At 40.3% G+C, this 12,874-nt stretch overlaps 1 protein-coding gene across 1 annotated transcript in view; it reads left to right on the forward strand.

Annotated features, from left to right (window-relative positions):
* Positions 1-12,874, forward strand: part of DNAH11 (dynein axonemal heavy chain 11) — a 176,286-nt gene that overhangs the window by 38,344 nt on the left and 125,068 nt on the right. Inside the window, exons 19-26 of the mRNA XM_063123804.1 lie at positions 1,021-1,137; positions 1,257-1,343; positions 2,837-2,995; positions 4,010-4,093; positions 5,471-5,629; positions 6,795-6,917; positions 8,479-8,601; positions 9,046-9,270. Coding sequence (XP_062979874.1) covers positions 1,021-1,137; positions 1,257-1,343; positions 2,837-2,995; positions 4,010-4,093; positions 5,471-5,629; positions 6,795-6,917; positions 8,479-8,601; positions 9,046-9,270 — 1,077 coding nt within the window. The remainder of the gene's footprint in view (positions 1-1,020; positions 1,138-1,256; positions 1,344-2,836; positions 2,996-4,009; positions 4,094-5,470; positions 5,630-6,794; positions 6,918-8,478; positions 8,602-9,045; positions 9,271-12,874) is intronic.

Genomic DNA, 12,874 nt, shown 5'->3' on the forward strand with positions numbered 1-12,874 from the left:
TGACGGGCACTGTTGGTTATTTTGTCAGCCACTGAGTTGCAAGGCAAGAGCAGTCAAAGCAGCTGCTGCTCCAGGCCAGCCAGCAGGATAGTTTTTCAGCAGCAGTGGCTGATGGGATACTAGCAGGAGGACTGAGCAGGGGAGAGAGTCAACTCAACGCTGATCCTAATCTACACCATGGTTGATTATTATCACGTCATGTGGGAAGTACCCCCTAGATAAACAACTGTCAAGTTGATTTTTACCCCACCGTTGATCATCGTGTTGTCTGAACGCAGTCTATAAGTGTTGAGCCACCTTAAGTGTCATTTCTTGATAGAAAAGTGGGAAACAAAGCAAATAAATAAATGAAAATTGAAGCAAGGTCTTCTGTACTTTAATTTGAAATAATATCCCAGTTTCCAGTTATATTGTTAGAAGCTTTCTGTTTCTTTGTATCTACCTTATGGTTCAGCAAACATGGTGAACTGATTCTGGTGAAGGGAAAGGTGACCCAACTAATAGACAGAAAGTAAGAATTGATTTGAACATATATATATTTGCTGAAAAATACGAAAGAAATAAAATATACTGGTCAGGATTCAGAGAAGCACCTGTGACTTTGGACTTGTGCATTCTCAAACAGCAGCCCATGGATTTTACATCCGTGACTTATAAGAGTCCTTGTGCATTTCTTCCTTTCCTTCCCTAGGGCTGAGGTAGATGTAAACATCACTTTCTAAATATTCCATCTTTATTTGTCTGTTACATACTGAGAGGCATTGTGACTTGTTTTTAAATGAGTTTTCAACACAAGTGGTAATGTTAATTGTAGTTGAATTTGAGCCAGGCAATTTTATATGCTTTCTGTACCCCCATCCTCAATAGATGTGCCAAAGTATCCTAGGTGCATGGGAACAACTCATGAGTGAGCAGCTTCCACACGCTTGGCAGAATGTGAAAAAGGGGAATCTGACTAAACTGTCCTATGGCATGAAAGATCCAGAAACTCTTGCTACATCATTCGCCTTTGTTTTGTAGGAATTGCCTGAAAGATGGAATGCCACCAAAAAGCTTGCTGTGTCTGTAAAGCATGAAGTGGCTCCACTTCTGACTTCTGAAGTCACCCTTCTCAGAAAAAAATGTGCTGCTTTTGATGTAAGCTAAAATGTTTTCCCCCCTTAAACACACGTGCTCACATACACACACACACCACGTATGGTTTTATGAGGACAAGATTGTTGACAAAAATTTATTGCCTACATTTCTTTCATCAGGGGAAGCAGATAGGATTCAGAGAAAGATTTAGGGTGGATGGTCCCTTTCATTTTGATGCCAAAAACCCATATGCGCTTCTTGATAAGGTAATGGAGAAATGACAGAGGTACTTGTTATGCTGATAATCTCTCATTAAAAATGGAGATCACTGTTTATATATTGTACAATTTGTATTTGACATCAAATTTTTTTTGGGTAGAGCTTGACATTTTAAAGTGCTAGTTTATGTGACCCGTGCAGCTTAAAATATGCATGCTTGTTTTCTTTTTAAAGCCATGTACCATTTCAGAAAAAATATACATTTTTAAAATGCACTTGATTTTTGAAAAATAGCTTCAGAACATTTTGTATATAGTGAAATGTTCTCCCTCCCACCTGATATTCAGATGTTAGCTGTAATCCTGATTTATTTAAAATGAATGCAAGTTTCCTAAGGTCATCATCAGACAGGAGGATTTTTGCATTTCCCTACTGTTGCTATGGCTTCCTGCTGCTGTCCCACAATAGCAACAAACTCTTTATATGAGGAGAGATAGAGGAAGCAGCAATGACCACGTAGTCCATTCAGCAGGTGTTTTTATTGCACTGCTTTTCCTGCGCCCAGCAGGAAGTGGTGGCAAGTTTTGTTTTAAAAAAAATAAGTCAAATTTTCCGGGTCTCTTTTTTTTTTGCAACGGAAAAACTAGTGGGAGGTGCGTGGGAAGTGAAAAGCCACAAGCGTGCGATAACAAGAATGCAATAAATCGTTTGTCTGATGACGCGCTAACTGACCTCAGTGGGATGAGAACTGGATCTTTTGGAAGCACACTGTAGGGAGGTTTGCATGATCACAGTGAAGAAAATAAGCCACAGCAGCACATACCGGCCAGATGTCCGTAGTTACCCTTGCTGGTGCCGCTTGCCATGTCATCCAAACCCAGGCGGCATGGCTTGTTTGGATAGAGGGACAGCAAATCTCAAATAACCCAGCAACAGTCCATGGGTTATTTGAGGATTGGTGCTTCCCTCTCCAACCAGCCATGCAGCCCTGGTTCAGATGACACAGCAAGCTGTGCCAACAAGGGGAATTGTGGAAACCTGGCCAGCATGCAAACTGGGTCTGTAAAATGTTGCCTCAGAGGATCTTGGACAAGAGAGTGCTTGGTAGGTTGTGCTAACTGCCTTTGTTCTAAAGAATTCATAGCTAATTTTTATTTAAGTGAGAAACGTAATGAAAAATAAAAAAGTAAATATTACTAGAATAAAGGTGTGACAGGTATATCTTTAACTGCATGTTATGCACATATGATCAAATCCCTGGTGTTTGTATGCAGCTGTGTGTGTATATATATGTATAAATCTAGAGAGGCAGAAGTTTAGCTGATGTAAATCAGTGCTACTGCATTGAATTTGATTTATACCTGCTGAGGAATTGTGCCATAAATGAACCTCGCAAGCCTTTTGGAACCTCAGGAAGCAAAATGGATCATGCAGTATTCCAACAGTAATCCCTGTCAACTATCCACCTATGCAATTAATTCCTTTGTCTTCAGTATATGCTGATTTAGATTTTAACTGATCTTGCTTCTGTGTCTTTAAGGCAAACCAGGAGCTGGAGGCGCTGGAAGAAGAAATGTTACATATACAGGGATCTGCCAATCTCTTTGAAGTGGTCATTCCAGAATATAAACAAATGAAACTATGCCGCAAGGAAATAAAGTTGCTGAAGGGAGTGTGGGATATTAATATTTATGTCACAGTAAGAGATTTATTTTATATTTTTCAAAAGAACATTGTACAGCTGGCAGTTCTGCTGAATGTTGAATCCTAAAGGCTGGAGTTTTCGCAACTCCCATAAATTAATACTAACAATGAGCTGCAAACATTTGAAATAACTGAACTGGTGTGGGTTTTTTTGGCATCACCACATTTTTAGGTGGAAAAAAAGTTCTTTGCTTAAACAAATTCCAAGAGGAATGGGGTGGGGGGGATACACAAACTTTTAAAATTAGTAGGAAATCTTAAAATGAAAGGACATAAGAATATAAATTCCAAAACAAGAGAACCCATTGACAATATTTCTCAAAATGGAAAATAAGAAAAAAGGAGTGGTTGGAGAAGCTCTCTAAATCAAGGAAGAGAGGATATTTGTCATTTACTTGGGAAGGATTGGCTTTGGTCACTACTGATATAATTACCTAGTCTTGTCATATCTTAGTGATCAATCAAGTATTACCCTCATGTGGCAAATATTTAGTTCTGTTCTATTTTCAATTTTTATATTTCTCATAAGTTTTGTGGATGCTAGAAATTCTGCAGCTTAATATAGAATGTTTGCATTGTATATTCCAATTCACAAAATATTAAAATGTTAAACTGGATTAAAGTAGAATTAAGTAGAGTTAAATTGGATTCAAGTAGAATTAAGCAGGGACAGGCAGTCTATGAGCAGTTCTGTCTCTTTGGCCCTTGTGTCACCTGATCCCTCCTTTATTGTTAGTTGCAGTTTTAAGCCTGTACTAGCTGAAGTGGTGCTGTTGCAGTGCAGAAGAGATCAACAAATAAGGCACCTGGCCCTGCTGCTAATTTTCCCAGTTCAAGACTCTACACCCCACAGTGGCTTGTTTTAGTCATTTATGTTAGTGGGAAGACCTTTAAAAGTAATGCTGATACTTTAAAAAAATTATCAGTCCTACCTCTAATATCCGTTTCCTTGCAGAAACTTGTCTCTACCAAATGTTATTGACATTTCTCCCTGTTCCTATTGTTTCAGAGCAACATTAATGACTGGACCAAAAGCCGTTGGAGAGAGATTAGTATGGAACAGATGGATGTAGAGCTCAGAAGGTTTGCCAAGGCAGGTTCCCGAGCCAACCGTAAAGGATTGGATCCAGATTTAGTCATACTTGGAGTAGGCCCATTGAAATTGATGGGATTTATTATGACTAAATTCAATTCTATTGATTTCAGCGGGTCTGCTCTCTAAGTATAACTACCAGGCCTGACATTAACATCTCAAAACCTTTACTAAAAGACCGGGTTTTTACTTTTCACTGAACCAATAGTTAGGCCAGGTGGACTGCCTTTGGGAGAGCATTTCACAATTACAATGCTGTAACTGGTAAATCCTAGTCTTCCATATTCTCTGCCTCAGTTCTGAAAGTGGAGGAACTTGGAGCAGAACTGCAAATCTTGAACAAACACACAAATAGGCACATGTGGGATGAGGCAGCTGTTCAGGTATCCTGGTCCCAGATCATTTGGAGCTTTAAAGGTAAGGACTGGCACCTTGAATTGGGCCTGGAAACAAATTGGTAACCCAAGTTTTATATGCTCCATGTAGTAAGTCCTTCCTGCAGCATTTGGGACCAGTTTTAAAGTTTTTCAGCACTCTTTAAAGGCAGCCCCATGTACGGTACAGTATACTGATCCAGCCCAGATGCTCCCATGGCATGAATGACTGCGGCCAATTAGGCTTTCTCCAGAAAACACCTCAGCACATTTGTTTGGAAATGGTGAATTTCTATGCTGCTGGCTGCAGCAGCCCATGCCTCACCACTACCGCCCAACATGGAAAGGTGGGATGCTTGTCCTTTACTCTTAAGAAGAATTAGTTGTCTCAGAAGAATTCCTGGAGTCTAATTGTTCATTCTGATGAAATAAGATGAAAGAAATGTGTTGCAATCAATTGCTAGATTACACAGGGCATGTCTACACCGGGCAGTATCCTGGGATCTTCTCTGTGTGTCCACATGATACACAAGGGATCCCGGGAGCAAGGGAGGGATGATCCCTCCATTTCCCCGAGATATCACCATACCCTTTTTTCTCGGTTTTTCCTGCGGTCCCAGGACAATCCTGAAGACCAGGGGTGGTGTGGCCGGCTGTCCCAGCTTCTTCCCTCTTCCCCACGAGTAGCGGGGGTCATCTGAGGGAAGAAGCCAGGACAGGAAGAGTCCAGGGCCATCGGGGGTGGGGTGGGGACAGGGTCAGGGCTTTTTTTTTTACTTACTTTTTCACTGGAGCGCAACTGCTCTCCAGCTCCTGTATTCTTAAAAAAAGTGGTGGGCGCAACGTCCTCCTTCCTCCCTGGATGTTGTGCACTGCCTGTGAACGCAGGGGGAAGATCTCGCAATCCGCATATCATGAGATCCTCCCCCCTACCTCCTAGATTGCTGGGAGGTGTAGACATGCCCACAGTGTTCCTTAAAATTGTTGTGATGCTTTCCCTTAGGAGATGTGGTCATTGGATAAAGAAGTTCATTCCTGGAATGTATATACAAATCTGGAGATACGAATTAAGAACCTGTTGACATCACTGAGGGTTGTAACAGAGTTGCAGAATCCAGCAATGAGGGACAGACACTGGTATCAGTTGATGGATGCAATAGGTGTAAGTATATTTCTAATACCATTGTAAAATTATCTCAACTGTATTGTCACACATTGAATAAGAACATAAGAAGAGCCATGCTGGATCAGATCAAGGTCATTCTAGTCCAGTTTTCTGGTCACACTGTGGCCAGCCAGCTGCTCATGGGAATCCCACAAGCAGGACATGTGCAATAGCACCCTTCTTCATCACTCAGACCTCTACAAAAGCAACTCAACTTTTATTCAATGAATCTGTTTCCAGAAATATGCCATCAGTGGCAGGATCTACACTACTGCTTTATAGTGGTATTAAAGTGCACTGAAAACTGTTGGGGTCCATGACACATCTACACCAATCAGAATGTAACACTATGAAGGTGCTATGAAATTGGTATCTGGCATGTATCATGGGCTCCAGTGCACTTCAGTACCGCTATAAAGCAGTAGTGTAGATCCTGCCTCCATATACCACTTCCGTACTGCTATATCCTGCTTGGTGTAGATCTGGCCAGTGTATGGCTTTTATAGAGTTGCAATGTGGAGTATTTAGTCAGAGAATACTCTCTTTTCCTGAATGTTAGTAATTTATATCCCCACATGAAACTCAATCCACCAGTCCATCTCCTTCACAAATTCTATAGTAGGACCTGATATAATAGGACCTGAGCAAAACCATTGCTTTCCATGCTTTGAAGAACCATCTCCATAGAAACATATTGTACAAATGATGTTTCACTCCCATGTAAACTGCCCAGAGAGCCTACGCTGTTGGGCAGTATAAATATGTAATAAATAAATAAATAATAAATTCATCTCTTGAATTAAACTTCACATTATACAATGAGATAAATATTGCAGTTTTTGAGCCACTCCAAGAATGAAAAATATGCCTAATTTTGCTCTACACAAGGTGCACAGGGAAAGCTCTCCTCCTTGTACTCCTTGTGTAGCATGGTGGTAGCATGAGGAGAAGGGTAGAATTGCGGGGGTGGGGGTGGGGACAGGACACCTTGGGGGTCATGTCACCTGTGGATTGCACAGGCCACATGCATCCCTTGGCCAAGTGTTGCTCTCCCCTTCTTTAAAGGCTAACAACAGCACCTTGAATTGGGCACATTCTTTGACCATTAATAGAAAAAGTTGGGAAGTCAAAAAGCGTGATGTTCCCTTGAAATATTTTGCAGGTTCAATTTTCAATAACTGAAGAGACAACATTAGCAGACCTTTTGGCACTGAAGCTGCATAAGGTGGAAGATGATGTCCGGAACATTGTTGACAAAGCAGTGAAAGAGCTTGGAACTGAAAAGGTTACGTTTCTGTTTTTTCTTGGGATGTTTCCAAAATTCTCCAAATTTCTTCCTAGATTTTGGAATTTCGAATCACCTAGTCTTTTAGTTTCTGAAATAGAACTGATACATTAGAATTTCTCTATTCTTTTTTTTTCTAATTCCTTATTTTTGCAGAGGGCACTGTGCCTGCAAAATAATAATAATAACAACAACAATTCAGTGTCCTGTTCCTTCAGTGCATTTATGCCTTTCCCTACGCCCTCAACTCCGCATTACCAATGTTTATTTACACATTAATAAAATACTTCAAAAGCGCAATCTTGAGTTATTTGCATCAAGATTCGCTCTGTGCTCAGTCTTACTGATGGGCATCTCCACTTGTGTGCATCGAGAAAACAATGCATGAACACATGTGCATATCAGTACAATACTATTCAAAAAGAATTTTGATGTGTATGTTCATCTTAGGATTGCTTTTTCCCCAGTATTTTATTAATGCCCAGTTGCAAATCAGTAATGCAGATGGTGAGAAAGATGGAAATGACCAGATGGAACTGAAAGCTGAGGCAAAATTCACATTCTCCAAGTCTGGAATTAATTTTAGAAATCCTCCTAGTTAAACTGTAATGTAAGAGGAGTGGAATACAGGGCAAGTGAACTGATACCACACAGAGGAAATCCTCTTTCTCTTCTGCCTATATTTGACAGACAAATTGCATGGATTTCTGCAAGTCATTTGCTCATAGCCTATGGCATGGCCCCCCTAATGTTTTTGGAGCATAGTTTGAATTTTAAGATAGTGTTGTGGGCACTATCACAAAATGGCTGTCATGGAGCTTCCCATTCATGAAATCGCTGCCATGGTGGGCATGGCCTGATTACTCACTTCTCAGAAGGCAAACTGGGGAGATTAAAAGAAAAGAAACTTATGCAAGAACATAATTGCAAGGCAGAGGTGGACCCAAGTACAGATGGAACTGGAGGGCATTACTTCACTTTGCAGCATACTAGTATACCAGTTTAAAACATAATAATGTAAAACAGTCTTAAGAAATAAAATAAAAATTAGGAAGAGGAGGGAGCCTGACAGGCACCAAGAGAGGTGTCTGTGGGCATGTTAGGTTGGATCCAACAGTATCCTTTTGCAGACAGCCCGGGCCACTGGTGGCCTTGATGTAGAGCTTCTCAGGGCAAGCACTGAGTCAGCAGAAATGCTCATTTCTGGAAAGGGCATGACCTGCCTCTTCCAGAAATAAGCATTTCTGCTCATTTTAGTACTTGCCCACAGAAGCGCTGCATTGCATCCGCCAGCAGTTGGGATTGCATGTGCATGGGCAGCAGTGCACCTGAGCCACCTGTGGAAGGACACCATTGGATCCAATCCAGTGGTGCTTATGGGCACCACAGTGAAAACCCTTAGCCTAAGGATTACATGAAATCTAGCATAATCAGTAAAAATGGTACCTCTTTAGATCAATAATGGCAATGAATCTTTTCAGGAGAGCTCTGTAAAATATTTATTTGAAATATATTGCTCCACTAAAAGTGTTTCTAACCAGTGTTTTGATGTATTAACCAGATTCTCATAGAAATCAGACAAATATGGGCTACCATGGAGTTTTCTTATGAACAGCATCACAGGACCAGTGTTAATTTGCTGAAAATTGATGAACAGCTTTTTGAGACTTTAGACAATAACCAAGTAAGATGCTGTTTGCTAATGTAAATAGTAAATGTGCTCATTGCTGAATTACTAATGTGTTTTTATAATTGGGCTGAATTTGCGTCTCTGTTTCCAGAATTTGTATTTACAGTGAATCTTGGCTGTCCCAGATGTTAGTCTGTAAAATTATATGTGTTCTTGACTGTATATTTTTTAACAAAAATTCCTGTCTGTGTAGGAGTTAGCAAAATTACAGGTCCGTGGACTCTCTTTTTCCCCGTTAGATAGTATGGAATCATTTAATAATACGCTGTCCATTTGCAAGGTTTGAAAATGTCTTTTGCTGTGATTTACTGTAATAATAGCTTGCAGGAGGTTTTTTTTTTTTTTTGTAAAACCTTTGTAGCTGTGACTCCTATGCCTGTTCAAATAATTTTATTTACCCTTTAATGTTAAACCCCCATCCTCTTTTTGTTTTTCAAGGTTCAGCTGCAAACAGTTCTACAAAGTAAATACGTTGAGTATTTCATTGAACAAGTCTTAAGCTGGCAAAAAAAGCTGAATGTGGCAGACTCAGTCATTTCCATTTGGATGGAAGTTCAACGTACATGGTCTCATCTTGAAAGCATATTCATTGGCTCAAATGATATCAGAGATCAGCTTCCTGAAGATTCAAAAAGATTTGATGGCATTGATGCAGATTTTAAGGTTAATGAGGAATAATCCTACTAATAATATCATCATCAAAATCTCCCAACCTGTTCCCTGCCCCCGCTATTTTCTTTTTAGAACAAAAATATTGGGCCTCAATTCTCTTAATATTTCTGTGAAACTTAGGAATATATAATGTTTTAAACATAATAATTTAAAAGGCAATATCAGTCTACATCAGATATGCAAGTCCAGACAAATGCTTAGTGCTCAAGCTTACAGCAAACTCAGTATTGGAGGTATCCAAAACACCATCTACTGGTTGTGTTTGATGTTTTTCAGTTGTTAAGGCCTTAGGATGTGGAAATAATAATAATAATAATAATAATAATAATAATAATAATAATAATAATAATAATAATAATATTTTTTTACCCGCCTCTCTGTCTGGATCGAGGCGGGAGCAACAATAAGTATAAAATACATAAAACTGAATTAAAAACATAGTATGCATTATTAAAACATCCTAAAAACATCCTAAAATTCCACTGGATAGGCCTGCCGGAGTAGATTAGTCTTTATAGTTTTCTTAAATGCTAAAAGACTGTTAAGTTGATGAGTCTCCTCCGCCAGGCCATTCCACAGTCTGGGAGCAGCAGAAGGGAAGGTCCTCTCCGTAATACTTGTCCGCCTAATTTTGGCAGACTGAAGTAGATTCTTCCCAGAGGAGCTGTGGGGTGGATTGTACAGGAGAAGTCAATCCTGCAGGTAGCCTGGATCCAAACCATATAGTGCTTGTAGTAACCTATGGCTGCAAGAGCTGGACCGTAAGGAAAGCTGAGCGAAGGTAGATAGATGCTTTTGAACTGTGGTGTTGGAGGAAAATTCTGAGAGTGCCTTGGACTGCAAGAAGATCAAACCAGTCCATACTCCAGGAAATAAAGCCTGACTGCTCACTTGAGGCAATGGTATTAAAGGCAAAACTGAAGTACTTTGGCCACATAATGAGAAGACAGGATACCCTGGAGAAGAGGCTGATGCTAGGGAAAGTGGAAGGCAAAAGGAAGAGGGGCCGACCAAGGGCAAGATGGATGGATGATATTCTGGAGGTGACAGACTTGACCTTGAGGGAGCTAGGGGTGGCAACAGCTGACAGAAAGCTCTGGCGTGGGCTAGTCCATGAAGTCACGAAGAGTCGGAAACGACTGAATGAATAAACAACAACAATGCTTGCCCCTGGGCCCTCTTGGCTTATTACATCCAGCTGAGTCGAGGGTTGTAAATTCTTCTCAGAGAAGAGGCAGTAGCAGTCTGGTTTTTTTAAAAAAAAACAGTAATCAGGCCGCTCCTGAACAAACTTAACCAGGACCCAGAAAATGAAAAGAACTATTGACCAGTTGCCAAAATGCCCCTCCTGGCTAAAGTGCTTGAGCCAATAGTTGTTGATCAACTCAGGCTCCCTTGAATAAAACTGATTTTCTAGATCCATTTCAATCTGGTTTCAGACCTGGATTTGGAATAGAAAATGCCTTGTAGGGTGCGTTGTGCCAGGGAGTGACAGGTGGAGTGTGACCCTGTTGGTTCTCATGGATCTCTCAGTAGCTTTTGATACCATCAGGCAGGCTGGGGCAGAGCCAAAGGCAAAGGGGAAAGGACCAACAAGTAGGTGGGGAACCCTCACCCACTTATTTTAGCTTAAAATTCTCACTGCCAGAAACTAATCCTTAGCAGATCCATTTCATTGTTTTAACTGCACAAAAGCCAGGCAACCATCAAACCATTGGTGGTTGGGGGAAAGAGGTGGGGCAGGGAAAGGGAGTATGGCTATCTGGGAACCAAGGAGGGCCAAATTCAGCCCCTGGGCCTGAGGTCCCCTAAATGGTTTAGAGCCAGGTTACCTGAAGGAGCATCTTTTCCCATATTTACCTACAAAAACACCAGGGTCACTACCTAAACAGGTAGTCTTGAGGCCTCATAAAGACATACTTGTTCAACCAGGCTTTCCCTGGGCTGCAAGGGAAATAATCATGCCACTTCCATTTTTCTGCTCTGTTTTACTGCACCTTTATTGTTGTTGGACTTGTTTTAATGCTGTGTTCTAATATTGTGTTTTTAATGTTGTATATTATTGTTGTGACGCACTGAGAGATTCTATAATATTTAGAGGTATATAAACGTTACAAATAAATATGATGATAATGTTGTATAGCTACAAGAAAGAGGAGCTTTTCAGTAGTGGCACCCTGTCTGTAGAATGCCCTCTCCAAAGATGCTCACCTGGCACTTACATTATTGTCTTTTCAGCAGCAGGTGAAGACGTTTTTATTCTTCCACATATTTTAAGACCAGGTTTAGTGTTTGTCGATACTGCACTTTTATTGCTGCTGGTTTATTTTGGTTTTATGTGCTGGAGTGATTAAATTCTTTGTTGGTGATTTTATCTTGCTTATTTTACCTTGGTTTTATTATGTGCTGTTTTATTTATTCTTTCATTTGTATTTTATGTTTTAATGTAGTGTACACTTCCCAGAAAACTTGGGTTACTGAGCAGTTTAAAGTATAATTGATTAATTAATTAAATAATGGGGAAATTACATAGCCCACCCTCAATGTGTATACAAAAACCAAAAGTATTTTGTAACTATCTTTCATAAAACCTTTTCCTTCAAAGTAAACAGTTTAGGAAGTAGTAAGAAATGCTTAAAATTTATTATTGCTACACTCTATTTCTTCAAAATATTTATGACGGGCTTCTGGCAAGGGTAGACATCAAACCAGTGTCTTTTTAATGGATTCAGTATAGGTAAGCAAAGTTCATATCCCACTCAGTTTTAAGAAGCAAGCTTTGACTTTGACCTTAGACATGTTTGTCTCAGTCTAACCTGCCTCATAGGATTGTTATGAGGCCAATCTGAGCTTCTTAAAGGAAAAACCTGTAATCCCTAAACCATATATAGTCAGTCTAACAAGGAGTACAAAATGGCCAATTCTTATGGATTACAATCTTGTAATTTTTGACTTAAGCAGTCATGGATATGGAGGACGTGTGAGAAGGAGGGAAGCAGGTCTCCTGGCATTTCCAAGTATTACTTCTTTCCTCAAAAGTCTGGAAAACCAACCTTTCCTTTAGGAAAACAAATATGCTTCCATACAGCAAGGGTAGCCCATGAATGAAAATACTCTGTACGTGAGGAAAATCTCCATATTTATTTATTTGATTTCTACCCTCCCTTTCTTCCAAAAAATGGCCCTCCTGGCAGTTTTTAATCATAGGAATTAAAACAATAATAAAACAAATACATCAAAAATGCAGTTAAAACACAGCAATAACAGAAAACACACACCACCCAACAGACTAGCTTATGCCAAAGGCCTACTTGAATCTTTGCTGGCCAGCAGAAGAACAACAGAGAGGAAGAAAACCTGGCCTCCCTTGGCAGGGAGTTACACAGCTTGGGAGCAGCAGCAAAAAAACACCTTCTCTTGCATTGACACCAAACACTCCTCTGAAAATGGTCTTACTGAAAGAAGGGCCCCTCCCAAATATCTTTAAGCCCATACAGGCTTGTATGGTAGAAGGAGGAAACCTGGTCCCAAGCCTGGTCCACTGGTCCAATCCCCAGGGATGTATATTGCTTTATGGAACAGAGTATCTGCACTG

The sequence above is a fragment of the Elgaria multicarinata genome, chromosome 1, assembly GCF_023053635.1.
Source record: "Elgaria multicarinata webbii isolate HBS135686 ecotype San Diego chromosome 1, rElgMul1.1.pri, whole genome shotgun sequence".
Lineage (NCBI taxonomy): Eukaryota > Metazoa > Chordata > Lepidosauria > Squamata > Anguidae > Elgaria > Elgaria multicarinata.